At 36.1% G+C, this 27,676-nt stretch overlaps 3 protein-coding genes and 2 pseudogenes across 3 annotated transcripts; all 5 read right to left on the bottom strand.

The window, feature by feature from the left end:
- Positions 1 to 498: 498 nt before the first annotated feature.
- Positions 499 to 3,620, bottom strand: LOC120130602 (rhamnogalacturonan I rhamnosyltransferase 1-like). The gene is made up of 8 exons (XM_039147812.1): positions 2,636 to 3,620; positions 2,311 to 2,378; positions 2,146 to 2,234; positions 1,877 to 2,042; positions 1,486 to 1,775; positions 1,198 to 1,402; positions 969 to 1,123; positions 499 to 849 (listed from the first exon to the last, which is right to left on the bottom strand). Exons 1-8 carry the CDS (start codon positions 2,934 to 2,936, stop codon positions 603 to 605), a joined length of 1,521 nt encoding a protein of 506 aa, XP_039003743.1. The 5' UTR covers positions 2,937 to 3,620; the 3' UTR covers positions 499 to 602.
- A 3,606-nt stretch (positions 3,621 to 7,226) lies between these two features.
- On the bottom strand, positions 7,227 to 17,715 carry LOC120130662 (annotated as a pseudogene).
- A 1,598-nt stretch (positions 17,716 to 19,313) lies between these two features.
- LOC120130932 (amyloid beta A4 precursor protein-binding family B member 1-interacting protein-like) lies at positions 19,314 to 20,353 on the bottom strand. The gene is made up of 2 exons (XM_039148076.1): positions 20,129 to 20,353; positions 19,314 to 20,049 (listed from the first exon to the last, which is right to left on the bottom strand). Exons 1-2 carry the CDS (start codon positions 20,280 to 20,282, stop codon positions 19,373 to 19,375), a joined length of 831 nt encoding a protein of 276 aa, XP_039004007.1. The 5' UTR covers positions 20,283 to 20,353; the 3' UTR covers positions 19,314 to 19,372.
- Positions 20,354 to 20,899: 546 nt separating this feature from the next.
- On the bottom strand, positions 20,900 to 21,713 carry LOC120130933 (cyclin-dependent kinase 12-like). Its single transcript, XM_039148077.1, has 2 exons — positions 21,495 to 21,713; positions 20,900 to 21,414 (listed from the first exon to the last, which is right to left on the bottom strand). Exons 1-2 carry the CDS (start codon positions 21,655 to 21,657, stop codon positions 20,909 to 20,911), a joined length of 669 nt encoding a protein of 222 aa, XP_039004008.1. The 5' UTR covers positions 21,658 to 21,713; the 3' UTR covers positions 20,900 to 20,908.
- A 471-nt stretch (positions 21,714 to 22,184) lies between these two features.
- LOC120130660 lies at positions 22,185 to 27,676 on the bottom strand (annotated as a pseudogene).

The following is a 27,676-nucleotide window of genomic DNA, read 5'->3' as shown; positions in this document are numbered from 1 at the left end:
ACTCAACATGAAACCTAAAACATACAAAACTCTAAACCACATTGATTTACAATTTCTATCACCCAATTGACATAAAATTAAAATATACAATTCATTTTCTTCTTATCTACTTTGATTTGGAAGAAGATGTTCTGTCATCAAGAAATTAAAAAGAATATGAAACTATTTTTTTTTTACAAATAAGAGTTTTGATTTCATTTCATAATTTATTTTAAAAATGCTCATTCATAACACCACTATATAACAATATAATGACCAAAATATGAGCAAATAAGAACTTTAGTGAGTAAATTAGAAATATTTAAACTTGGTAACTAAAATAGAAGTGAAAAGAAAGTTGATTGATGTAATTTATAATTTATCCTTTTTATGTTGAAAGAGGCGAAAACCACATCAGCAGCTTAATCGAAATAATTAAGCCATTGATAAAAAGAATGGTCTTTTTCTTACCATCCCTGCAAAGTAGATAATAAGGGAGAAACATGAGTTTGGGAGAAATTGGGATCTGCATCTTTCCATTATTTGTGAAATATGTCTGATAATAAACATGTATTTTAAGTACAAAAGTGCAAGTGAAGATCATAATTTAACCATGATTCAGCTCATGTTCTTCTCCAAGGTTCATCCAACAGTTGTAAACATTCGTGTGGATTCGAATAAAAATAATCTTCTTCTTTTGGTCTATCCGGTATCACGGCCCGTTTCTTCGGGTTTCCTATTCTATTCGAATGAACTTCCTTCACGGTATCGGAGAACTCGTCCCAGCTTAACAATCCATTATGGTATTGATCTATTAACTTGACTAGAAGTTTTCGGTCTAGTAAGATAGTTTTCTTGAACCCCAAGAATCTGGAACGTGTTAAACAGGCAATTGCAGATAAAAATCAGATCGAATTTGAACACGCCTTTGCTATGATATGAGATGACAACAGAATGGTAAAGTATAGATATTAGGTTCGATATGTTACCTCCGATGGCCTTCGATCACTTTGGCCATGTTCCCGTCGTATGTCGGAACGAATATATCGCTTTCTAAGGCGACTAGATAATCCAATGCTGCCATTTGGGATGAGTGGTTTTGGAAGAATTTCAAGTCCGATCGAAGTAGAGTCTCCTTTCTGACCTGTCTTGCAAGAAAAGCCGATTGTTAGTGCATATATATACACATCGTAGCGGTAGAAACTACATTTTACTGACCAAATTAGGAAACTCTTTTGCTAACGGAGCCATCCGTCTCTCACCACCGTAAATTTCTCCCGCAGCAATGTAAATTTGAACATTGCGGTCAATACCGAGCGCTTTTAGTACTAGAGCTGTTTCTTCTGGTGTCAAAGGACACAATCCTTCATTCCTTTTCATTTCTGAATTTATTATCTTTTCCTTCCACCAGGGATAAGCATACCTAAAAGCACCGGATTCGTCGTAATTAGTGAAGGGATGATGAAATTTATAGTTACGCAGACGACAAACGAGCTTAAGGGTTACCTCATTCTCGTAAGTTCTTCCTCTTCCTCGCTGTTGCAGCCATGAGTGCAGCCGGAAAAGGCCAACATGTCCATTTCATATCTGAGATGAAGCACAAGAAAAGGGCCCTTCTCCCTTAAAATCTTGACAACCTTTCTACCCAACTCCTTGATTTGGGAAGTAAATCTCAGCGCATTGAAATTTACACGGCAGCGCAGCTTCTGAATCTCGAGGGGTAGTCCGTTGTTTGCAAGCCGAGTATCGGTTTTATTCAACTGTACAACTTTGTGCTTTCGCACAAGAGGAAGAATCTGCAAGCAATAACTTCAGAAATTAGCTGTGCAGTTCAATGAATAGAGTACAATTCCAAGACACCAAAGCTTATTCCATCTTCAAGCAATAGGCAACTAACCTCATGAGCATAATAAGAAATATCAGACCAACTAGTGGGTTGCATAGAGATGAACATTCCGTGATCAACCCTTTGCTGAACTCGATGTGGTAGTTCCTTCAATATCCGAACCTCGTCTCTCAAGGAAGTAATGAAGTGATCAACATCGAAAATGTCCTTAAACTCACTGATAGCATGAACACCAATTAGACGACCATCTAGAATTGCAAGGCACAATTCTTATACTTTTTTAATTGTTCAAGAACAAAGATTGAATGCATAGCATGTACCTAGGATCATTCCAGAAAGAGGTTTTATCTAGTTCTGGGACAATAAGTGTGACATTTAGGTATCTGGCAATGACAACCATGTCGCAAATCTGAAAATCGAACCCGGAAACGAAACGGTTAGCATCTGAATCGATTCTAAGATTAAAAAAACGATTATCAACTTACTGCAGCTCGCATTTGGTTAAGTCCTCCATTGCAGGAAACCATAAGATAACCATTGTTCTTATATAACCCTGCAAAAAAAAATCATCAAATAAGAACAGTAATCATAGACAAGTTGATTGGGAAAAAAGAAAAAGCCCCATAAAAGCAAAAGATTCACAGGTAAATTAACATAAGAAAAGGGGGAAAGATTAAAAAAGCAGAGTCCTTTTTAATGACTCAAAAGGCAACTTTTGACAAGAATTGCCTGTGCACAAGAAAAGAAAATTTTACAGAGAAACACCAAATATAGACCAAAATTGAAATTGTAGAAACCTTGAGGACTTACTTTTTGGAGGAAGAATGAGTTTTGGTGGAATGGAAGACAATTCAGAAGCAGATTGAGTGAAACAAGAAGGACAACCTTTCAACAATCTTGGACCAAACATTTCACCCAGTGTCATCAACTGAGCAAAGCAAGTCCATAACAAAATTGAAGTTAATGCCCTTAACATCCATAGCTTCATTCTAGGCCTTGAAACCATTGAATTCTTTAACTTCTGCACTCTCCCTTCCCCAAAAATCTTTATCTTCATTTCCCACTGTTTCTTGTAATCACACTTTCCACTTGTTTCTTCTACTCTACACATTGTAAATTACCCCTTTTCACCTCAATCTCAAACTCAACAACAACAACAACAAGAATACTTGAGTTCAAAGTTCTCCCCCACTTGCTCCAAAAATTTAGGCCTTTAATCAAATAAAATGAAAAAAAAAAAAGAAGAAACTTTGGGGGTTTTTTTTTAACAAGATAAAGTGATTTCTGAGAATTTTAATAAACTTAATCACCAACTTCTTGAACCACTAAACTTCCCTTGTAACCAAACTATTACATTACAAAATAACTAAAGACTAAGATTCTTTGGAACACCTACACTATGATTTCACCTAGAAACAACAGCTTCACCAAGCTTACCAAAAGCAAAACTTAAAAAAGGAAAAAGAACCCATATTTTAAAAACTACACTTTGTTTAGCTAAAACCTTGTAAACCCTCCACCTACATTAAATAAGCAAAAACCCAGATTTCAGATGATTCGGTTTCAACTAAATCTTCACTAACTATTCCCCAAAAAGCTTGTTTCTTTAGCCTGAAACTTAATGCTAAAACTGGGAAAAAGCTCAATAGAGGTTCATGCTTTCTTTCCCGGTGAAACTTCCGACCAGATCCGGCAAGGTCGGTGCCGTTGAACTGCTCAGAAAGAAACCAAAGTGAGCTTTAGAGAAAGAGAAATGAGAGAGAGAGAGAGGAAAAGGTGAGCTCTGAGTTGTGGTTTAATAGATGGCAAAAAATTAAAAAGCCTGCCGCAGTTAAGGCATTAATTGATAAAATTTTCGAGATAATATTTAAAAAAAATTAATTCACGAGATAATATATTTTTCAGATTAATTATTTAAATAAAGTAAAATTTATAGTGTTGGTTGTAGATTGTCATGTCTTTTGGGTGGCCTACTAAGTCGTCATATCTTCCCGGTGAACTATAAGAGATTGCATGTGTCATGCACGTCCCAACACGTTGAGCATCCGATGTCATCCGATCGAGTTATGTAAGAGCATTCGAGGTCATCCGACCGAGATCATCCGAACGAGTTATGCGAGGGCATCCGAGGGCAGCCGAGCGAGCTATGCGAGAGAATCCGAGCGAGCGAGTAAGGGTAGGTCGCCCGGAGGACATGAGGACTTATGTGTTGGGACGTGCATGTGCCATGCAACACGTTCATTCTCTCTATTTGAGCAAGGGTAGGTCGCCCGGAGTGCATGATGACCTACAAGGTCGTCCGGAAGGCATGACGACCTACGGCTAACACTGTAGATTTTACTCTATTTAAACAATTAATCTTAAGAGTGCATTAACTCGTGAATTGATTTATTCCATAATATTATCTCGAAATTTGTTGAGATTTCTTTTGCCGTTAATAAGTTTGGAGGATCTTCACTGCTGTTTGTTGACAAAATATGAAATTAAATGTTAGTAATAAAATTTCAACCTAAAAAAGGAAAACAAATCTACAATGTTAAACAACAACGTAAAAACAAAAGAATTTTATTTTTATTCAGAAACTAATCTGCTTTACTTGATTGGTCTGTTTTGTTTTATATTTAGGATAAAGTACATAAATAGTCTCCAACTATAGAATACTACTTTATTGAATATCTCGACTATTCAAAATTATAAAATGATCTATGATTATAGGATGAATGTTGCTTTGTTGAATGTTGCTTTGTTGAGTTGACTATTAAAAGTTACAAAATGATCACCCGACTATTTATTATGTTCCAAACTTGTCTTTTACCGTTAAAAAATTAATGACAGACTGAGCTAAATGTTAATATATTTTCTAAGATATGATAATCGTTTAATATTCTGAGATCAAATTTTAGTATATCTTAGACAATATATTAACATCCAACTCATATTGTCATCATTTTTTCAACGAAAAGAGATGAATTTGAAACATATTGAATAATTGGATGACCATTTTGTAACTTGTAATAGTTGAGGAACTCAAAAAAATAATACCTTATAATTAGAAGATCATTTTATAATTTTTAAAAATTAAAGAACTCAACAAAATAATATCATACAGTAGTGAAAGACCATTTGCACACCGTACCCTTATACTTTTTCCTATTGTTTTTAGTTTGTTTTTCTTTTACAATTATTAAACAACCATTCTTTGTTTTATATATTTCTTTTTTTTCTTCATATAATTATTTTTTTAATTTTACTTTTTAAAAATCCTAAAATAAAAACACCAAAGTCTATGAAAATTGGATTTTCATTTTTTTTACCTTTAATAAAAATAAGTATGTTTGGATCATATATAAGAAAAATCTTAGATTTATATTTGGATATTGATTATCATATAATAACTACAATTTATTTGTTAATCCTAAAATAAAAACACCAAAGTCTATGAAAATTGGATTTTCATTTTTTTTACCTTTAATAAAAATAAGTATGTTTGGATCATATATAAGAAAAATCTTAGATTTATATTTGGATATTGATTATCATATAATAACTACAATTTATTTGTTTACTAAAAGATTCCTTTTCCTTAATAATTTTTTTTAGATTTTAATATATATTTTTTGTTGACATCAATGACACCAAAAATAAACATCAATAGTGACTCAACTAAAGATTTATCATTTTCATTGTTTTTTAAATTATTTTTATTAATATAATAACCATAAATCATTATTCAAAGTTTTAATTTATTAGAAAAAGAAGGATTGGCCGCCCAAGCTCCTCTAAACTAATGAGACAAAATCCACCAGAACACATAGACAATGACATAAGATACGTATAGTCTTCTCGGTACAATGTACTATACACATAAATAATATTTAAATTTAAATATAAATATTATAATTATTATTTGTACCTTATCTATATCAATATATTGCTGGGCTTTGAAAATCTTATATGATAAGGAACTAAAAAATATATTGTAGCTTATATGAGTTATAAAAATTTATTTATTTAATTTATTAAATAATATTCAATCGATTTATTTATAAAAATTTAGTGCTCAACTATTAACTACGTGCACACATTCTACCGATACAAGTACAATTGCTTGAACTCACATATGCTGTTATCGGATGGTTAAAGATAAAAGGCTTCCTTAAATGGAACAATGGTAGTTTCATTTACTTGCATTTCTCTTTTACTATATATTTTTCAGATAAAAGATGTATTTTACCATTGCATCTAACTAGGGCGTTCATTTTTTGGTTTTAACCGAATTAACTGATCTAATCGAATTAGTTCAATTAATTCGATCGACCACCAAATTAGTTCGATCGGAAAACAATTAATAAATTTTTTAGAATTTGGTTAACGGTTAATTCGGTTTGAAATCGGTTAATTAATCAAATTAACCGAAATTAATTTTAAATATTAAATATATTATATATAACATATGGGCTCAGCTCAAACCATTCAAAATCCAATTAATAATTTAAGATTCAATAACTTTTAAACCTAAATCAATATTAATTAATTAAAAAAAATCCATATAAAATTTTTATTTTATAATTATATATTATTTAAATTAATTGTAAATTGTTTTTTTAATTAAAAAATATTCAATTTTTATATAAATTAGAAAATTTTAAAAAAAATTCGGTTAATTCGAAAATTAACTGAATTAATCAAAATTTATTCGGTTTGGTTAATATTTTCAAGAAAAAAGTTTGATTCGATTAACGATTAAAGAAAAAAATTCGATTAATGGTAATTCATTTCGGTCGGCCACCGTTTTAACATTCTGAAGACCCCCTACATCTAACATTTATTAATATAAATACATACATACAAAAAGGGTAAAGAAAAGAGCAATCTGTATTCCTTTTGGGGCATAAAAATTATGCACGAATCATGACCCCAGGTGCTCAATATGTTAATATTTCCGATAGTGGAGCTCAATCTCTGAATATGATTAAATGGTCCTTTTTTGGCTTCAATTCCATGCAAATTATTGTGCGACCGACGGATTTTTGTCTTGTGATATTCAGAGTCCAAGCTGTCATCTTTAATAGTTGATCAACTATAGTCGACAGTTCACTCCTACCAACAGCGATTTTGATCAATGCCGATGGTCCCCCATTATAAACCAAGAAACCCCAAGATCATCACTGTCTTGTATTTTGAGTTAACTAATGGAATTTAGTTTCAATTGTTATTTTTTTAAAAAAAATATTTCATAAATATATCAATTTAAATATTATTCGACATCAAATGATATTCACATAATTTTAAAATCTTAAATATTAAAATTTATGATAATAAACACGTTTGTGAAATAATAGCCGTTGACCGACCGTGTGTATGCTGCATGTAGGCGTGATATATTCCACGCTGCAAAAAGTCACGACGATGTTGCAGCCATGACTCGTACGACTCCGAAAGCAGTGAATTTACCATCATGAACTGAATGGTTTCCTCGGTCCCCAAAGGTTGAGTCCCACTGGTGGCGGATTTTGAATCTAATGTTGAAGAGGATATATATGTTGCTACAGCCTTGGCCATGTAGCGTCTCTGACAGGGGCCTCCCTGTTCGAGAAGGTGACGAGCCATTTGGCAAAAAGCGGGAGTTGCTTTCCCTTCCACCACCCCTACTCTCTGCACTGAACGATGCTCCTGTGGCAAATCGAGCTAGCATCTGTACAGAAAATATGCAGATATATGAGGCCATCTAAAAATGTAACATACTATAATGTAGATAACAAGTTTACATGCAAGAGCATACCAGAAAAATATCATAAATCAACAGACGGAGCCGACTTCCATCAGCACGACCAAGAGCATTGAGGTTATCCCAATATTGATCGACATAGCGAACATACTGTGCTAGTGGAACTGATGGTCCTCTCACAGGAAAAAGAGAATTGCAAAGTGATTCATTGTTTCTGAGAGTAACACACTCTCCACGTGCACTTCCTGACGTGCCAAACTCGCTTGCTATAAGAGTAAACACCCAGCAAGTCAGTGGGTCTCAAACTATATCCTTCTCGACACACCATACAAGCCAACCCATCTTCCAAACCTTCCAGAAGAGGCCGAGCAACAACTATACGCTCACAACCATCTGAAGCTAATTCGCATCTCATTCCCAGTCCCTGTATAGTCACCAAGAGAACACAATACAAAGAGTTGGTTCAGCTAGTAAAAATAGAAAAGAGAAAAACTGGTATGTTAATTTCTGTATCTACAAGCATGAGTAAGATTTATATTTAAATAAATACAACCATATAATGGAAACCATTCCCGAATATCATTTCCAATATAAAATAAATTGAGGTAAAAGGCTATGGAAAAAGACAACCCAACTACAAAATTGTAACTCATTTGGAAATTTCCACTTTCCTGCAAAATGTATGCAAGCTCATACAGAAGCAGAGAAATTTAAATTCAATGAAGAATACCTGAAGCAACTCTTCCCTTTTCCTTAGAGCTCACCGTCTCATTTCATCTCTGGTTGCAAGCCGCAACTTACGCATCTTCTCCTCCAAGAATCCATCTCCTTTTCCTTATCTGATAGTGTGTCCAACAAATTCTCCGGCTTCGCTCCAATCTCATTTTCTCCGGGCACACCTTCCGAAGCATGGAGTAAGGCAAAAATTCCACCTTCATCAATGCATCTTTGAGTGGCAAAGTGCCCCATTGATAAGCCCCTGAGCATTGACAAAACCAGTGGGACAGATGGAAGTTTCAAAGCTAAAGCCCATTCTGAACTAGATTTAAAGCCAGCCTGTCCTGCAATTGCAAAACTCTCACTCGAATGTCTGACAGCTACACCTGTAATGCCCTTCTCTAGGATAATATCCTTCAATCTCTCCCCACAGGAACTTGTCTTTAAAGAATCTGAAACCATAACAAAATTTTCCACCGTGAACCTCTGCTTGGCTGCTTGCAGGGCGATGGTTTCATCTTTCGGATTGTATCGATGTTGTTTCTGCGATTGGTCAAATTCTCCCCAGTCTTGCAAGTAGGGGTTAAAATGCTGGATAAGAGCTTCCATAGCATCAGGTTCACCATATGCCAAATAGGGTAATATTCTTGCGACCATCTCAGTGTTCCTCTGTTGTTTGTTTGATTTCTTATGACCAGAAGGATGAGACAGCCTCTCCAGGAACATAAGAACTATTTTCTTTGCTTGGCTCCAGTGCCAGTTTCCTCACTGGTGACGGTAAGAACACTCTGTGAAATACTAATAGTGTCACTCTCATTTGCTTCCATTGTCAAACTCTCCACAATCAAAAGAATCCATTCAGCTGGCTCCATGGCATCCACGGAGAACGGACGCCTTGCTGTTTCAAGCAGTAAACCTAAAGCGCCAAGCCTTAATAAGGCCCTCCTGTTCTCTCTAATCTTGCAGCAGTGCATGAGGAGATTCAGAACGGCCACCAACTGCTCCTGGTTGGACTTGAAGTCGTCTCGCAAACGCTGTACATTCACAGTACGAATAAGTTTCCACTTAAAAGTAGTTTTCCATTTATGAACCTCAAATTTATATGCATGAGGTAAATAAAAAGTATGTGGAATCATTATCTATAACAAGGAAATGAACCCACACACCTGAATCATGCTCAACAAGGTTTCCAGCCCATCATACTCGCGAACTGCACCAGCTGTTGCAAATTCAACCTCAGGATCTTGTGATTCTTCTCTATCTTCCTCCAGTTCTTTTATCATAGGCTCAGTAGCTTCACCATCTAAACCCTGTGGAATCATCAAGTAAATAAAACATAAATGCCAGATTACTTTTGGTCTCATACTGGCATATAAAGGCCATTTAGCATCAAATGTCATAAGCTCCACCCAAAATGGATTTTAAGTTCAAAACTGCTGAAACAGGGAGGATAAGAATGGTTTTTAAGTTCAAAGAATACAATCCCAAAAAAAGGATTCCCATATGCAAAAACCATTGTAAGGTATTGATGGGCGAGCATTCCGAAAATATACATTCCTGCACAGTTGAATCATAAAGTTCTTTATGAAAGACTAGGTATTAACTACAAAAAACAGTATCAAACCTGAAGTCGGTATGTCACAATCATGGGCGAGCATTCTTTACTTGATGTAACAGCACCAGAGGATAAAAGTGAAGAGAGACAGAATTTGAAGATTGACTGTTCGACTTCTTCCAGACTGGTTCATAAACCATAGCAATGCTCAAATCAAGAGAATTCTCGGCTACCAAGAGTTCCATGCCATAGTCATCTTCAAGAAGACCTATAAGATCCAATTGATGGCAAATTTTATTTTTAACATCACGCATTAGCGGACCAATCTCAGCACTTGAATAAGGATTTTCATTACAAAGGAAAAAAGAGATAATATATTAAGTTCTCCATACTAGACAAGTTCTTCCTTTCTTCTCCTCGCCATGAATCTGCAGACCACAGATACAAGCACGGATAAATTGCCGTTTGTTCTCACCACTCTCAAGTAGCAGACTATCTAAAAGATCTTTTAGAAGTTGGTTGCAATCACTAATCAACTTAGTCTTCTGCACTATCAAACCACGAATTACAATAAGTGCCTCAAGGACTTCAGTCAGCAAATTGTCTTGCATGAACCTGTTGTCAAAACAAATTCAATTAGAAGATGAGGGAGCAATTTCATTATTAGTGAAAATAATTAGTAGTAGTGATACCTGGATCTGATATTGGGAACCTCCAGAAATTTGCCAAGGAGCTCTATGAGCTTATGGAGGATGAATCCTTGCGAAATGTCAATATGCAGTCTCCTCTCAAGTGATTCAATATTCCCCACTTTTTTGGTAATCAACTTACAAATTGTATCTAGACATCCTCTTCTGTCAAGAATAGACGAGCATCTTCTGATTCAATCATCTTGAACAGCAACTCAAAATACTCTGCAGCACTTTCACCAGCAGCAAGTGTTGCCGGTAACAGACCCGTCAGTAGGTTTAGCAACCGGAATCTCCTTGATGGGCTTTGAGCACAAAGTAAACTAATTAGCATACACATCTCAGACCTAACAGACTGGGAGTAAGCACTCAAAACAAGTTCTGTAACCCATGATCCTAGCTCAAATACTGACAAGTCACCTTTGTTTGCTTTACAAGCATATCGTTTCCACCTTAGTCCATATTTGAGGGCTAGGAAGTCAGTTCGATGCGGACGAGACATCGGGCCCACACCTTTGACAGATTGAGACACTTTATATTGCCTTCTGACAAAATCAATATAAGACGCCCTCTTCTCCCACTCAGAATAACTTAGCAATTGAATAACTTGGGTCTTATGAGAAGCAACCCAATTTTTTTCCATAGGTTCTGGCATTAGCTTACTCCACAATATAGTTAAATTATTTTCATCCTTCTGTTTCATAACTGCATTAGATTTGCATCCTTCTGTTGCATAACTGCATTAGATTTGCCAACACCTTGCTCCTTTTCTGCGGTATCAGGCTTTGGAGGAGTACCACCACCATGAGATCCAAATATAGTTAAATTATTTTCATCCTTCTGTTGTTTTGAACTTCTATCAGGGAACTCACCGAGTAACCAAGTGATAAGTTCAGTATACTCCACAATATTCTGACCATACATTGGCAGGCATTTAACCTTTTGCAGGAGAGCTGCAAACACAGTTTCCTTGAATGAATGTTTCCCATGATGCCACACTCCATAAAGAACAGACTTTGCCTCAGCACGGACAGAACTCGAGTTCCATTCCAGCAAAAAACAATCAATAAATTGCCTCAAGACATCACTCCCCTCATCAGTAAAGATTTCAACCACCATTTCCATATCCACAAAAGACTTCTCTAAACCAGTTTCGACTCCATCATCACCCTTCTTCTTCTTTTTTGAATCCAAAGACTGCGTACCTGTTGTGTTCGAACTGGTACCTGAATCCCCAGATTCCGCTTTTTGCTAAGAGTGATTCATATTCTTCCCTAAATAGAATGCCAAATTTAATAATTTAAGAGTCTGAATGAGACTTCTCACCAAAATAGAAAATCCCTTTCATTAGGAAGGGCAAAACATCACTATGTCTCAAGCAATACTTCTGCCAGTTCCGAGGTCGAGCAGCAGCCACTTCAGCAATGGTAGAGAGGCACTTAACTATCTTAACACTTCTTTCATACGGAACAGGATTTTGAAATCCACCAGATTTATTCACGTGTTTGTATAGTTTCTTCACTTCAGTGGAGAATTGCCAAGAGTCCCTAACACTATAATAGTGAGTTTTGCTTCCACACAGATGCAGAAAAAGTCTTCTTGCATATCTTCTCACAAATGTTGCATGGGGATTATTTATATAACTGCAGAGGACTTCCTGATATCCATCAAGCTTCAAATCCTTGCCAGAGGATTCCTTATAAACCCTATCTTTCTCCCAATTTTTTTCATGTTTTTCTGGCCTTACCAAGGTGTACAACAGTCGAAATGCATTCTCCAACAATAGCCTATGGTACTCCATAAAAGTATCTGCCCGATGAGCTTTGGCATATGAATCCGAAAAGAATGGAGAAAAATTACCAGCTGTTAGATCTCTTCGGATTGTTAACAGAGCCCCACACCCCGAAGCAACATTTGAACCATGGGCATTTTCAAGACCAGCCGCTGATGACTTAAAAACATGCACTAGCTGCTGCAGAATATCCATTAGATAATTAACAAAAGCTTGGTTCCTAAGAGAGTTGCAAGCTCGAAGAAGTTGGGATGCAAAGTCATTTTTTTCATGATCCACCAAGGAAGACTGAGAGGCAGCTGAACTGGAGACTTGAGGAACACTTTTATCAGGAGTGTCTGTATTCCCAGTTCCTTTTGAAGCAGTACCATTACTACCAGGCTGATGCCAGTTTCGAAGCATCAATGAGAAAAACATGAAGACTAGGATTGCCACTTCTTCAAAAGAAGAGCGTTTTCTGGCAACAAAAGGTTTGTTGAGGTTAATTTCATCCGGAAACCATTTAATTAGTTTCCTCAAATCTAAGGTTTCAGACTTTGAACTGTCAATGAAAGGCCCACCAACAGCGGATGATAATTTGTAGAAAAGTTGAATAATAGGAATAGCTCGAATACCAGATGTGGTCTCCATCCACCCTTTCAACTGCTCAAGAAGTTCAGACAGAAGCAAGGAATTAACAGCTCGTTTTGAAGCAGAAATTGAGACAGGATCAGTCATTGAAGAAGAGAACTCCATGGATTCACTTGGTTCCAAGACATGAATGGAAATTGCTGAAGTCTGCATACCAACATCGGTTACATTTGTCACCAAGTTTGCATCACTCAAATCATCTGTAGAGAAGCGGATTTCACTGCCATCTCCTCCAAGAGATTCCACTTCAATTGGAATTGCAGTCATAGGGTGATCTCTAGAATGGGGTGGAGGAAGCCGATCAGCATCTACAGCTTCATAACATGCCTCACATAAGTCAAAATCAGGATAAACAGTGCAATGCCATCTCCGCCTCAGTATGGGAACGGTAGAACATCCATCACAACAATATTGAACAGATGAGGTTATAGAATCTTCTTCGATCATGACTTGCGAATTTCCACCAGATGTATCAGAAGGCGCAGAGGTCGTTACTGCACTTTCTACCGCATCATCAGTTCCTAACATAGTTTGTTTTGGAAATGGAAACTGAAGCAATCTTGATGATATCGCCAAACTGGAAAAGAAGCAAAAGTGAGCACACTATGTAATATCCCAAAATCAGGGCTAATGGCTAAAGTGAGAATTTTGAAAGTTTTGTGCTTAATTTAGAAATTAGTTAAAAGTTCAGAGACTTAAATAAGGAAATTTTAAGGATGGATTAAATAGCATAAATGGATGAATTAAAGGGGTATTTTGGTCTTTTATGCTTAAATGATATTTCTTTCCTTTAAATAAGGGTTAAACACGTGGGTTTGGAAGAATTCTGGAAGCCTTCTTTCTCTCTTCTTCTCCTTCCCGTAGATCAAGTTTAAAAGGTAAGTTTGATTTTAGTGTTGAATTATGGGATTTATAAATTGTTTTGATTATTTGAGTGTTATATAAGCTTCAGGAAAGCTTATATGAACTTAAATCATCAAGTAAAGAGAATAAGAAGAGAAATTCTATTATGGGTTTAGAAATGAACTTTTGATATAAAGAGGTTTTTAAAGTTGTAATGAAGAACTGGACTTTTCAGTAGTTTATTTAAGAGATATGAAATATTAAAATTGGATTTAGAACATGATAAAATTTGAGTATGATTCTTGAAGCCTATGTAGAGGTTAGGATTTGGAGATTTAAGATGTGATAATGAGTACAAATGGGCTTAAGTATGTGTGTTTGAGTTTAGGATATGAAAGGGGTTCAAGTATGGCATAATTGAGTTAGAATGAAGTGATTTTCGTGCTAAATTGTAAATTGTGTATCGATGCATGGGTAGTGCATCGATGCACTTGTTAAGGGATGCATCGATACACTGTAGAATGTATCGATGCACTTCAATGGGAAATAGAATAAATCTTTCTTTCAGTCTAAGAATTGATAGATTATAGTATATCAATTAGATACTGATAAATATTAATACATGATTGTGTAGACATCGATCGAAAGCAAAGTTTGGATAGGTCATCAGAGTAAGATACGCAAGGAAGAGAAAGAGCTTGGTAGGGTTATTGGTGACCAGGTGAGTACATGATATGGAGTGTAGTTATGTTAAGGAATTATGACTTGCGAGAAGTCTAATTCTGATATTAGTTAATATGAGTACCTAGATGTAAGCATGTAGTGATATGATAGTCAGAGAAATTCGAGTCTATGCATATATTTAGATGTAATTGCATCTCTATGTTTGTGATCTATGTGAATATGCCTTGTTGCATTACATGTTATGAGATATGTGTTGTATGATAATGATCTATGATATATTGATAATAAGTCATAAGATTACATGCATATGTAATATAAGTTAAAAGATAAGAAATAATATGTTATACGCATATGAGAAAAAGGTATATGTGAACTATATGAAATGGGATAAAGAACTATGTGATGTGACCATGTGTGAAAAGGATGAATAATGTGAATTTCATGGAAAAATGTTACGTGAAAGTAAACTACGTGACTATGTGATCATATGAAATGTGATAAAGAGCTATGTGAAAGAACTATGTGATTTGAATATGTGAATGTGTAATGAGGTAAAAGATAATGCCTATGTCATGTGTTATGAGAGCTATACGTATAGTTGGCATGCCAAGAGTCGAGGGTCTACGCGGTCCTTCGGGACATAGTGGTCATTCGGGACATATGTGTTATATGTGGTCCTTCGGGACATCTAAGTGGTCCTTCGGGAAAAATTCTACGCGACCCTAGTGGGAATTATACGAGATGTGGTGACAGCATAGTGCACAACCTCTATGTACTCACATACCTTAAGTTCTCAGTAGTGTGCATGGACTAACAAAAAGATAACAATAAAATGTGAGTTGTAATGAGAAATGTGTTACATGTTTTATATGTGTGTATATGTGAATGTGAATGTGTGTTATGGGTTATGGCATTTGTTATGTGATGTACATGAATATATATTAATGTATATATATGAATGAATATCAATGACTTATGTGATGATGTAAGAACATGTTATAAGATATAGAATATGAAAATAAGAGATCATATGAACAAGAGATAAGAGATAGAAAGGATAATCATATAAGAGTATGAGAAAATACAAATGATGAGATGCATGTGTGTATGTAATTATTACATGAAAAAGTATGTATACAAGTATGACGTTGTATTACAAGATATGTACATGCATTTGATAATTTACATATGTATTTATATGTCTCACTAAGTCTATGACTTAGCGTGTGAGTGTTTCACACGTAGGTTCAGGAAAGCAGGAAGAGGAGCAAGACATGTTAGTTTCTCCTTACCGAAAGTCATATCAGAACATAAATGAATAACATGTATTTTGTTATATAGAATCTAGTTGGCATGTAGTTAAAAGATTTGTATTAGATACATTCTGATCAGTTTTGTAAAACCATATGTTTTATATCATAGAAAGTAAATGATTTTATTAGAAATATCAAACTGAATCTTGGGTATTTTGTAAAAGTAAATGTTTTGAGAAATCAATGTGACACCTCAGACTCGTATCTAGGTCGGGTACGGGTTGGGGGTGTTACACACTAAAAGCTTTAAAATAGACTGATAAGAAGTGGCAATTTGTAATAAGATATTCCAAACATTGGAAGTATCTTGTCAGTAAATATTTGATTCATCTAAAAAAATACATGCTTGAAGTTTGAACTGCCTCATTTGGGAAGAACAGAAGCTTTTTAAATAATATAACTGCAGGTGCCACAGAGCGCCTCCCTGTGTCCTTTACATGCAAAGTCAAACATTCAACATAACTGTAAATGAGCTCCACAACAGATATCACGATATTGTTCATAGTTTGTGTGTCAGGAAGTTCCAAGTCTAAAATTCCCCACAGAATTTGCATAAGCCCATCCACAACTTCAGATCCTACATCAATAAAAATGGGTTTAGAAAATATTAAAACAGCACAAAGGAAAATACCTACATGCAAAACACAAACCCATTTTCTTTATATGGAAATTCTTAGAATATTTACAAATTACAAAGTGTTAACAAATTTAACCCTACATTAACAGTTTGTGAACCAAAATACACACATAACATACAAGAACACCAAGGGATATGGTTTTTGATGAGATGTAAGTAGCTTTTTGGTCATTTTTGAGGTTGTATTTTGGTTGTGTATGGCTGTAATGAACTCTTGATGTACTTGGTATTTAACGAATAAAATTTTGAGGTACTCTTTTCCTCTTTTCAATGTCCGTTAAGTTATCTTCGTATTTTGATGGGTATGAAGGGGATTTTAACGAGGCCTCCTATTTTTATCAGAAAAAAAGCAAACATTCAAGCTTCAGAAAATTGTTTTTTTTCCAGTTACATGCAGTGTCAGTATTAGTTACAAAATACACAATCTTATGCCACATTTACTATGGAGAGAAACTATGCATAAAGACTATACCATTTATCTCCAAGAAAGAAGCTAGATTGGAGCGATGATGAAGTGCAATTTTAGACACAGCCCGCATATGGGCAATGAACTCTTCAATAAGCCATAGTCCAGTGGCACCCAAGAAGACGCATGGTGTCCTTGATCTAGAGCAAAGAATCTTGTTAGACACTAATGATGCACTCAAACTAAGTCATGCAATCCAGTATTAGGTCATAAACATTCCATTGGAAGAGTACCTCGTAGTGTATATCTTTCTTAGGAAACACGGCCTGTAGGACATGGCAAGCAGCAGCCAGCATCAAGGGTTCCCTATCACTCTCAAATATTGCTTCCAACAACTGCTTGCTCTTTAGCTTGCTCAGATCAACTTTTAGTTCCTCTTCTTCTTATCTGTAGAGAGAGTAAATCCTGGAGAGAAGCTTCAGACCATCAGCCACCACCTATTCCTGAATAGGAGCAGACTGCATTGATCGGCTCTTTTTTTCCCTGCAAGCACAGAATTAGCACCAAGAACACAAGCTTCTATATCTAACACAGAGTCCATTTTCTCCTTCCAACCAAATTCATCTTTAGCTCGACCATAAACTTCAAGTGAGTCTCTTCTAGGTAGGGTTGTGCCACTGAAGGTTGGACCAACAGAGATGACGAACTCTTCATCAGCAAGGAGTGATTCAGCTACAGTAAATGGAATGTCATACCAGGACCTCATGCCCTCATCAAGCTTAATCACCCTTTGGAAAATGGTAATCTCAGAAGGTACATGGTTTACTGATTGATTACCCACATAAAACACGAAAGCCGACCATGACAATATCATGGTTTGAATTGGAAACAGATACTTGAAAAGAAGAAGAAGAAAAAAAATCAGTTATAATTGTCAGAGATGAATAAATAAGAATTTAACAAATAGAACTCAACCATATGTAACAGCTTAAACAAGCACCAACACTTCCCACATGATTGAAGTTCTAGAGGATGCTTTAGGAAATAATGTTGGATGACCACTAAGCTTAACATTGCCAAAATGTCAGTTTAAGTGAAATGTTAACAATAGAAATATTGTTGTAGAAGAGACTAACTCATTAAATGGCAATTTTACATCACAATGATAATATGAAAAATCCAACTAGCAACTACTAAAGACAAAATCAAGTATATATGATTCGGGTCCATGCATATTTATCCAAGCCCAGCCCAACCCAAATTATGGGCTTCAATTTTTTTCCAAGCCCTTCCATATTTATAATTGCTAAACCAAGCCTGTTTAGGCGCACCCACATTTTTTAAGCTCATTATTTTTTATTTAATAATTAAAAATTTTGTATATTTTCTTTTGTAAACACAAAAAACTTGGTAAATGTTAGTATTAAATTATAATAGTATATGTTCAACTTTCATACCAAGTAAATTACATAATGTAAATAAAAGAACATAAGAAAGATAACATGTTACAAAATAAAAAATGGGCCAGGCTGGCTTGGGCTCAAGCTTTGGATATTGGAGTCAGGCTTGGCCCATATTTTAATCAAAAGACTTATTGCCCAAGCTTATTTTTTGGGTTAAATATTTTTGCTCAAATCCTCCCATATATTGGGTGGGCCTTTGGGACTGGGCAGGTAGTCCGACTCCTGGACAGGAGTATATAAGCAAATATTATAGGTCGCACGAATCGCCATCGAGTCTCGTCTTGGTATTTTCCAGAAGCTAGGCTTTGTTCTTGTATAATTTATTCATGAATTCTATGAAAAAGTACCAGCTTTGTTTCCTTTGTAAACAAAAATGGGAAAAAAGAAAGAGGTTCAGGCTACAATAAATTTGAAAGAAAAAAAATGTTGCAGGATCTGATTCAGGCATTCTTCTTCAAATAATCAATTCCAAAAACAAAGCTCATGACGATGAAAACAAGATGAATGGCAATAGCAACATCGATCAGATCAACACTCAAAGGCCAGGATCATCAGAACAACCTGTTAATGTTTCTCACTTCAGAAATGTTACAAACTATCATTGAATGAGGCACAAAGCTATTTACTTCATTTCTCTTTGTGAATAATCTTCCGTTGCCAAACATTTTCAGGGTCCAAGTTATAATGCTGATGATCGTAAAAAGAAGCGGAAACTGCAGTGCGAGAGTTGGCATCAGAAACAAATGCGGCACTGTCAACAGTAAGTTCATGAAGAAATATGGTGTGTAATCTGCATCGAGTAGGAAAACTAACTTCAGCTATTTTCTTATTACCATTTACTGTGATCACAAAAGTAAAAGGATAAGTGTTGAAGAAATGTGATCTTATCTAATCATGAACTCCTAAAGTAGACGATCCGAAATTTATTATAGTACGAATCGCAGTGATTATTATTGGGAATTTGCGTTAAAAACAAATTACATAACTGAACATCAAATTATTAGAAATGGGAAATACAACAAAGAGAATGACAAGAATGTTAAAAAGTTGTTATTGGAGAATTGTACATGGGAGGTCAACTACTATTGGATCAAGGAGAAGATTTCGCCGGGGGAACGCCGGGGAAAGGAGGAATAGGAGTGAAAGGAAATGGTGGAAGAGGAAACGGGAATTCCGGTGAAGGTGACGACGGCGGCGATGGTGGTAGCCCTGGAATTGGATGCAAAGATGGTGTAACTGGTGCTGGAGGAGGCTGAAGTGGGTTTGGAACTAGCGGAGATGGCGGCGGCTGGAGTGGGTTTGGAGGAAGCAATGGCGGTGGCTGAAGTGGGCTTGGAGGAAGCAGTGGCGGAGGCAGAAAGGGGTTCGGAGGAAGAACGGGCGGCGGCAGAAGCTGGTTCGGATGAACAGATGACGGTGGCGGTTTGTTTCTGAGTTGTTTGAGGCTATCAACACTCGGTTTCTGGTTACACAACAAAGGTTGTTTCAATGGCTTAAAGGTGAAAAACCCAGCTGAGAAAACACGAGCTCCTCCTCGCTTCCTTGACTTGAGATGGATTGCAGACGAAGCTGCCGACGAAGCCACCGCACAATACGGTTCACTGCTTTTAATCAGTTTCACCGAACAGCCCTCGATTTTCTTCACGTGTTTGCTCACTGAAAACGGCAAATGAACTCTGAACTCGCCATGCTTGTTGGTTTTCACTTGTTGCCGAAACCTTGGCCTTGAACTCTTACTATCTTCGCATTCCACTGCAACAGTTGCACCTGCAGAGCAAAAAAAAAAAAAATCGTATCAATTGATAAGAAACAAAGATGAATTGAAGCTAATAACTAAATTTAAAACCTGAAATGAAATGGTTGGTCCTTGGAAAATCCTGGTGGAAACACGTGTCGCAGTACACAGTTCCAACAACAACAGCAGAAGAATCATGGCTACCCTCTGAGGAGCCATTAAAAAGGAAGAAACTGAGCAGCAGTGTTAAGAGAAACCCACACATATTTCAAGTTTTCAATTCTGTTTTTCTTCCTGGAAGTACTCTGAACAAGGGATATGGTGTTTATGAGAAACTTCTTTCACCTTTGGTTCACGAGATCTTTTGGAATAGCCACATAATAAACCCACGTGTCACCTCCATGACATTGGTGTCATTTTGAAGATGACACTGTAATTTGTTGTTCCTTCAGTAACTTCGATAATCATTAATTCATTTACATAAAAAAGAAGCCCGTCACCAAAGCGGTTAAATATTAAAGCTTTGTTTAGTAATAGAAAATGGATTCTGTCGATTAAAGTTTTGTTTTTTGGGTTTGGTTCACGGGTGTTGAGAAAGTTCGTGTCGGATTATTTGTCGGGGGATAAGAACAAGGAATATGTTAAACATTACATGAAATTCTGAAATATCCAAATCAAATTACATAAATCAGATTAAAAGCTTCCATTAAATGTTAAACCACATGAACTTACAACTCTTAAATAAAGGAAGGGAAATAGAGTGGTCAACATGACAACTAGTGAACTTCAACATAATAATTTGATACGACAGAAAGTAGAGGACTGATATATTTGGTTGGTTTTACAAATTAAGCTGCGTTTCAGATGGATTAATATCACATTATGAGATGTCTAATTCCTTCCAATGGGTGGAATAGGGAGCAATGGAAGGGGTGGGAGGAGAGGGGGAAGTTGAGGGAGTCGTGGTAAAGGTGGCAGATTGGGAAGCAATGGAGTTGGCTGTGGTACTGTTGTAGGGTCTTGGAGTGGAGGTGGAAATATGGGATAGTTTGGTTCCCCAAATTCCATAGTGCTTTTGTTGTTTGATTCCTTGGAATTCTCGTTGCATGTTTTTGGTTGTTTCAATGGCTTGAAACTGAGAATCCCAGCTGAGAAAATGTGGGTTCCTTGGTTTGATGACTTGAGGTTTAGTGATGATGAAGTTGCAGATGAGGCCACCGCACAGTATGGCTCACTGCTTCCCAAAACTTTCACCAAACATCTCTTGATTTTCTTCACATTTTTTGTTACCGAGAATGGCAAACGAACTTTGAATTCTCCATGCTCATCGGTTTTCGCTTCTTGTCGAAAACTCGGTCTTGAATCCCTGTCTTTACATTCCACTGCAACTGAAGCACCTGCACAAACAAAAAAAAGTTTCAGCCTAAACAGATCAAAATACAAGTCCTGGAAAATCTCAAGTAGTAAAACAGCTGACCAGGAATGAAGTGATGGGCTTTGGAGAAATCTTGGGAACAAATATCACAGTGAACTGATCCAGAAACAACAGCAGAATGTAGCTTATGTCCATGTCTAGCCTCTGATAGCTTATTGATTGTTAAAGTTAGCAACAATATTAAGGAAAACCAAGTGATTTTCATCTTTCAGACCTCTTCAAATACCTCCCTTTTTGTTTGTTCTGAATTAATACCATGAACTTGGATCCTTTTTTATAGTGCAGCCTATCAACCCTCTTTATATCTTTCATGCAGAAACCAGTAAACTGTAAAGTGTAGACTATCAAAAGGAATGTATGATTTGGGGATGGAGGTTTAGATTTGATGGTTGGGAATTAGAGTTACAATTATGGAATTGGTTCATTGAATTTGATGTTATAAATTCAACAACATTGGATAGTTGGAGTGGTTCCTGCTTGATCACGAGCATCCCACAGATATCATAAATTATTCGTGAGAATGTAATTATTTTTGCTGTGTTCATGTTCTTCACATTTCACCCTACTTTTTGCAAACAGGGGACAACTAATCCAATATTTATAAATTTGTAATATTTAAATTGGAATTTGTTCTTAAAATTAATTTTAAATATTTAAATAATAAAGCAAATTCGAGTAACAAATTGAGATGTTTACGTTGTCGAAATCGTAACGAAGTAAATTTAGTTATGATCATGAATCATTGCTGAAAAGCAAGCTATATTGCAAGTAGATTGATCGTTTCTCCAGTTGGCAAAAATCTCTTTACAACACAGAGAGGTAGCTTATGTTTTTACAGCTTTTTCTTCTGGGAAATTCAAACCATACTACTACATACACGTACAGGGATTTAGTGTAGAAACTGAGCCTTTCCCAGCAACCAAAGTTACACAAAACTTCTTTATCATAAAATGCAAGAAGTTGCTCTACATGAGAATGCCAAGCTCCAACATTTTGTCTATCAACTGTAACCCAATCAACAACGGTTGATGCCGGTTGCTCCCACCACTCGTCCAGCTGTACAACAACGATAAATCCCGAGGTTAAAGAATGAAGGCAACACTATGGAAAATAGAGTGTATGTAGGTACATGTCGGACACATAAGTTTAACACTGGTGCTTTAAGGTAAATAGTTTGTTTGAATAGCATAGACCTTGTATTTTGATATAAACAAGTTGAATTCCCAATCCCCTTCCCTTGTTTCTCTTCTCACAATAAATAAAATAAACAAAACAAATAAGGTCATTGGTGTGGCCAGAAACATACTCCCCAATCAAATATCCAGTCTATCACAGCTTACTACCTCATTCCGATTCACAACTCCAACACTGATGCCAAACCAGCATCAGAACCGTCCAAACCTAACTATACAATGTCATTAGATAGGAAACAATTATAACTGAAAGCAAGAAAAAAGGCATTTAAATGGGCTTTAAGATCATTCAAATCCTCAAACAAGCAAATAAATCAAACTTCTGAGTATTAGAAGGTGATTTGAAAGGAGAACTCTTTGGTTAATAAACCAAATAAATTCTTTTTGTTTTGGTAGAAGCCAAAAATGATGTTAATTAACAATTTATTCAACCTCCACAGTCAATCAAACACCCCCAGCACTGTCACAAGTCAACTCAAAATCACAACCAGTGCTGCTATGAATCAAGCCTGCTCCATTGGAGAACAAAACTCACCAGCAGGGTATTGAAGAGCAGCTGAAACACAACATATGGATGGAATTGCTGATGGATTCCTGGCACCAGCCCTTGCAGTCAACAAGGAAGCGTTTTTCTCTGCAGCAGCCACAGCTTCAGGTCCTGTGGATCCACTAGAACCCATGGACTGTAGAAGAGCCTGAAGTTGAAGAAATAGAGGCATGTAATTGGAATTAGCAATTTATTAAAAATAAAATAAGATGAAGAATTTGATTTCATTTAAACTAAATTTGCATCGAGCTAAACACAGAACAGAAATAAGGAATGGATATGCATATATATATATATAAAGGCCTTCCACACGAGTTAAAAACAAACAAAAGTTTTAAGGGATGCAGGAATAATAATAACATGATGCAAGCAAAGAAGAGTCTAAAACCTAATGTAAAACCTTCAAAGATATACTCTAGGAGCTCGAAATATTATTCCGACACTTTATTTTTCTCTGAGTGCCCGTGTCCAACACATTTTTGGATGTGAGTATGAAGATAGGACCCTCTAACTAATGGAAAAAAATCAACATATACACTTGTATCGGGCATATAGTATCTGAAACTCAGCACCCGAGTCAGAGTAACATAAGCTCAAAGAATTTTATTTTAAGAAACTGAGATCTAGACAATATATTGTTGAAAAAGATAAATAATTCAGATAAATCAGTTGATTAGATTGAACCATTTTGATCATTTCTAACTTACGTGTTTATCTTTGTGCTTATCATGTATTTATCTTGTAGTCATGGCCTATATCTAAAATAGCTATCATGTATCTATCTCCGAGTTTCAGTCCATCTAAAAATTGTACATCTTAACACTTTGTACCTATATATACCAAAGGAATACAGTATGGCTGTGTGTTTGATTTCTAAGAATAGCTATCTTACTAAATTTCTTATATATATGCATAAAATGGAAGGGTTTAAAAACTAAGGTAGAGCCCCCTTAACACGAAACTTACTTTCAAAAGTTCCAAGAACCAACAGATCAAATATGAGAATATCTACATAGTTAAAATCCACTGCTCTAACGTCAACTTTCTCTATTTCTCTAGAAATCAGGATTTTAAGCCTTGAAGTGTGTGTGGTAATCGGCTGAAGTAATTGAGGAGGATTTTTTTAGACAATTTACAATAACAGTTCTAGCGTCATCAGGTATCTCCCCATCGAAATCAGAGCCTAATTTGGTAGCTTCTGATTGAGAACTCAGATGGATCCCATTTCCTTCATAAGCTGGAAAAGAATTTCGCACTTTTTCAATCATGCGTTCTGCAAGTGTTTCACATGCCTTGCAAATATTTCTTTCCCGAGTTGTTTCAATAAGAACGACATCATCTGCTGCTTTAGTTCCTTTAACAGTTGAATATACAGCTTCCTTCTCACTGTTTCCACTGTAGTTGCTGACTATTTCAATAAAATAATCAACACTTGACCTTTGAGCATCCCTCGCTTGATTTACATATTGATGAAGACGTTTGTGGTACTCTGCAAATATTTTTGCAGCCTCATCGCATTGTTGATCATAAGCTTCCAACATCACTTGTTTGTGCCTACAGTACAATAAGGAATGTAAAAACACAAGATATGAAAAAGAGATTTGACAAAAAAATGAAATACACCTAGTAACTTCAGCTTTCAAGCATGCTAGGGTCATTCTGAGTTTTATCATAACCAAAAATGATGTCTAGAATCAATGCTTGGATTAACAAAATGCACATCCAGTCCTCATTAATTCATTAAAATACATAAACCTACTATTAATCATTGATATATTGTAAACTAATAGCTCATATGCAGCTTGACAATAGAGCATATGGTCACCCAAGTCCAAAATAAACAGCATATCCATAAGATTAAAAAAAAGATAAACAATGTGATCATCTTGATGGGAGAGCTAAAGGTCAGATCCAACCAGCAAGTTCCTTGGAAGAACAGATAACAGAGATAGTTGACTTCAAAAATCCAAACAAAATAATACACGATAAACAAACAAGATGGTCCATAACTCTAGAAACACAATGAATCTAGTTAGCATTAAAGGCTTAATTTCAGCTTCTGCCTCCATAATGACGTTAAAGTGCCACAAATTATAAGAAAAATCCTAAAGAATAATGAAACTTGATGTCTTGAAATATAGCTATTAGACAAATTTGAATTGAATCGACTCTTAACTGGTGAGCAGTTAAAATTAATAAGGAAAATGCTAAGGCTGGCATTTTTCAATTATAAAACAAAGTGAAAAAATCATTAAATTTAAGGGGGGAAAACCCTGTAATTGGCCCTTTCGTCAAGCATCCTTTTTCCTTTCAGCTTCCTCTCTAGAAACCTGTAACATCCTAGCCTTCAAATCTTTCCTTTGTCTCCTCACGATATGCCTCAACCTTTCCACTTCCTTGGCAGCGGCTTCCCGTTCCCTTATCGCTGCTTCCCTAATTTCCGCCACACCTGAACCCTCCCCTTCCACCACTACCACCCGCACCAACGACCTTCTCTTTCCTCCTCCCTCCTCCTCCTCCTTTACTCTTTCCCCAAATTTCCAGCACTCTCACTTGATTGTTATCGTTTACTACTGTGTATCCTTCTCTTCATATTTTCTCTTTTTAAATTTAGTCGAGACTTACGTTTCTATCTATATACAGATATTTTTACGCAGAAATTTATTTACAAGGATTACTTTCATTACAGATATTCATAAAGTCTGCATATAAAGTATATTCAATTATGTATTTTTTTTGGATAAATAGAAGTTTATTCATCCAAAAAGAAGCAGCAAGCTGCTACAAATAACAATAAACAGACTAGATTAGTCCCCAAGCTAGGCTCAACCTCCTATTAACATCATCCATCCTATTCATATGACATCTATACAATTTAATTCTAATAGACTCTTTAATGATATTTTCAATCGTATCAGCAGAACGAATCACACCACGAAAATGCTTGCAATTACGTTCTTCCCAAAGAAAATAAACAAAACTAGTCCATGCGAGCTTTAGAATATGAACAAGGAGGGATTTACCCTTCAAGTTCGAAATCATCCAGTGCATGGCATCATCCCAACAAGTTAGCAACTGTAATTGGAGACCACAAGCATGCAGAATGGCTTTCCATATCACCCGTGCAAAGGAACATTCCAGGAACAAATGGTTCCGAGATTCTTGATCATCACCACACAATCCACAGACATTAACAGTGACAATACCAAACCTTGCTAACCTGTCTTTGGTTGGCAATCTATCGAGGATCACCATCCAAGCAATAATGGAGAATTTTGGGATATGAGATGGGAACCAAATAAGCCTATGCCACCCAACCTTATCCCTCCTATCATGGATATGATCCCAAATCCAGCCACCCTTGATCTGTGACCAAATAGGAACCGAAATGAACAATCTCCTAGCCTCTTCTCTAAGCTTAATCAGCTTGTTGAGGATCCAACTGAAATGGGGTTTTCTGTCAACATACCAGTAGTCCAAAGATTTGAAGCAGTAATCTTTAATCCAAGCTATCCACAAGGAACCTTCACTTGCCAAAATTTTCTTTACAAGCATCAGGCAACAAGCCTTACTCCAATCAGCTAGCTTTCTTAAACCCAGACCACCTTCAGATTTTAAAGAACAAATCTGGCTCCAGCTCACCCTGGCACCCCGAGCTGTAACATCACTACCCTTCCAGAAAAAATGCACACAGAGCTTTTCAATGTCATTAACAACCCCTTTGGGCAGGATAATCTGCCTGCTCCAATAACCAAAGATGTTGGATAAAACAAATTTAACCAACTGTAACCTCCCTCCAAAACTAAGCTTCCTGCTCGACCAATGATAGATCATATTCTTAATATTCCCAAGAAGAGTCGAACAATCTTTACTAATAAGCTTCCGAGTAACCAAAGGCACTCCCAGATACCTGACTGGAAGCTTCCCAATTTTAAAACCAGTGGCACTCTACATCGGATCCAGAAGACTCACAGGAACACCACAAGCAAAGAGTTCAGACTTCAAAGCATTTAGTCTTAAACCTGAGAGTTCATAAAATTTCTCTAAAATGCAAACCACCCCTAATATTAAGTCCAATGAACCATGGCAAAACAAAAGCAGATCATCAGCAAAGCATAAATGTGTGAGGGAGGTTTTCTTGCACTTTAGGTGAAATCTAAAAATACCATTCTTAGCATAATTATGTATTTATTTATTTATATATGTACGTATTTTATCTATATTTTTATTTTTTTGACTATTGGATATGAAAGCTGCTCTTTACCTAACGTTAGCTTAACTTACTATCTTACCTCCCCTTACCCCATTACACATGAGAATATGATTGTTGTTGTTGTTGTTATTGTTGTAACAAGAAATGCCAAAGGGTTAACATATTTCCTCGACAAATCTTGCGAAGCGAATCGATTGAAGGTAAATTCGACTTGTTGGAAGAAGAATTGTAGGGTCCTAAGGGGCGGTAACCCATTTCCTTTTGCATCCAT

This window comes from Hibiscus syriacus, unplaced genomic scaffold, assembly GCF_006381635.1.
Source record: "Hibiscus syriacus cultivar Baekdansim isolate YM2019G1 unplaced genomic scaffold, ASM638163v2 tig00110548_pilon, whole genome shotgun sequence".
In the NCBI taxonomy this organism is placed as follows: Eukaryota; Viridiplantae; Streptophyta; class Magnoliopsida; order Malvales; family Malvaceae; genus Hibiscus; species Hibiscus syriacus.
Note: the sequence above shows the minus strand (reverse complement) of the source record. Positions and strands in the feature narration are given on the sequence as shown.

What these genes read in the sequence shown, in the direction of transcription:
- LOC120130602 (XM_039147812.1), bottom strand. Translation starts at nt 2,936, where the DNA reads ATGTGTAGAGTAGAAGAAACAAGTGGAAAGTGTGATTACAAGAAACAG. An exon ending in ACTCATTCTTCCTCCAAAAA is followed by an intron (nt 2,379 to 2,635) that starts GTAAGTCCTCAA and finishes TTTTTTTTGCAG; the next exon opens with GGTTATATAAGAACAATGGT. An exon ending in GAAGAACTTACGAGAATGAG is followed by an intron (nt 1,403 to 1,485) that starts GTAACCCTTAAG and finishes CGGTGCTTTTAG; the next exon opens with GTATGCTTATCCCTGGTGGA.
- LOC120130932 (XM_039148076.1), bottom strand. Translation starts at nt 20,282, where the DNA reads ATGTGTGGGTTTCTCTTAACACTGCTGCTCAGTTTCTTCCTTTTTAAT. An exon ending in GACCAACCATTTCATTTCAG is followed by an intron (nt 20,050 to 20,128) that starts GTTTTAAATTTA and finishes TTTGCTCTGCAG; the next exon opens with GTGCAACTGTTGCAGTGGAA.
- LOC120130933 (XM_039148077.1), bottom strand. Translation starts at nt 21,657, where the DNA reads ATGAAAATCACTTGGTTTTCCTTAATATTGTTGCTAACTTTAACAATC. An exon ending in AGCCCATCACTTCATTCCTG is followed by an intron (nt 21,415 to 21,494) that starts GTCAGCTGTTTT and finishes TTGTTTGTGCAG; the next exon opens with GTGCTTCAGTTGCAGTGGAA.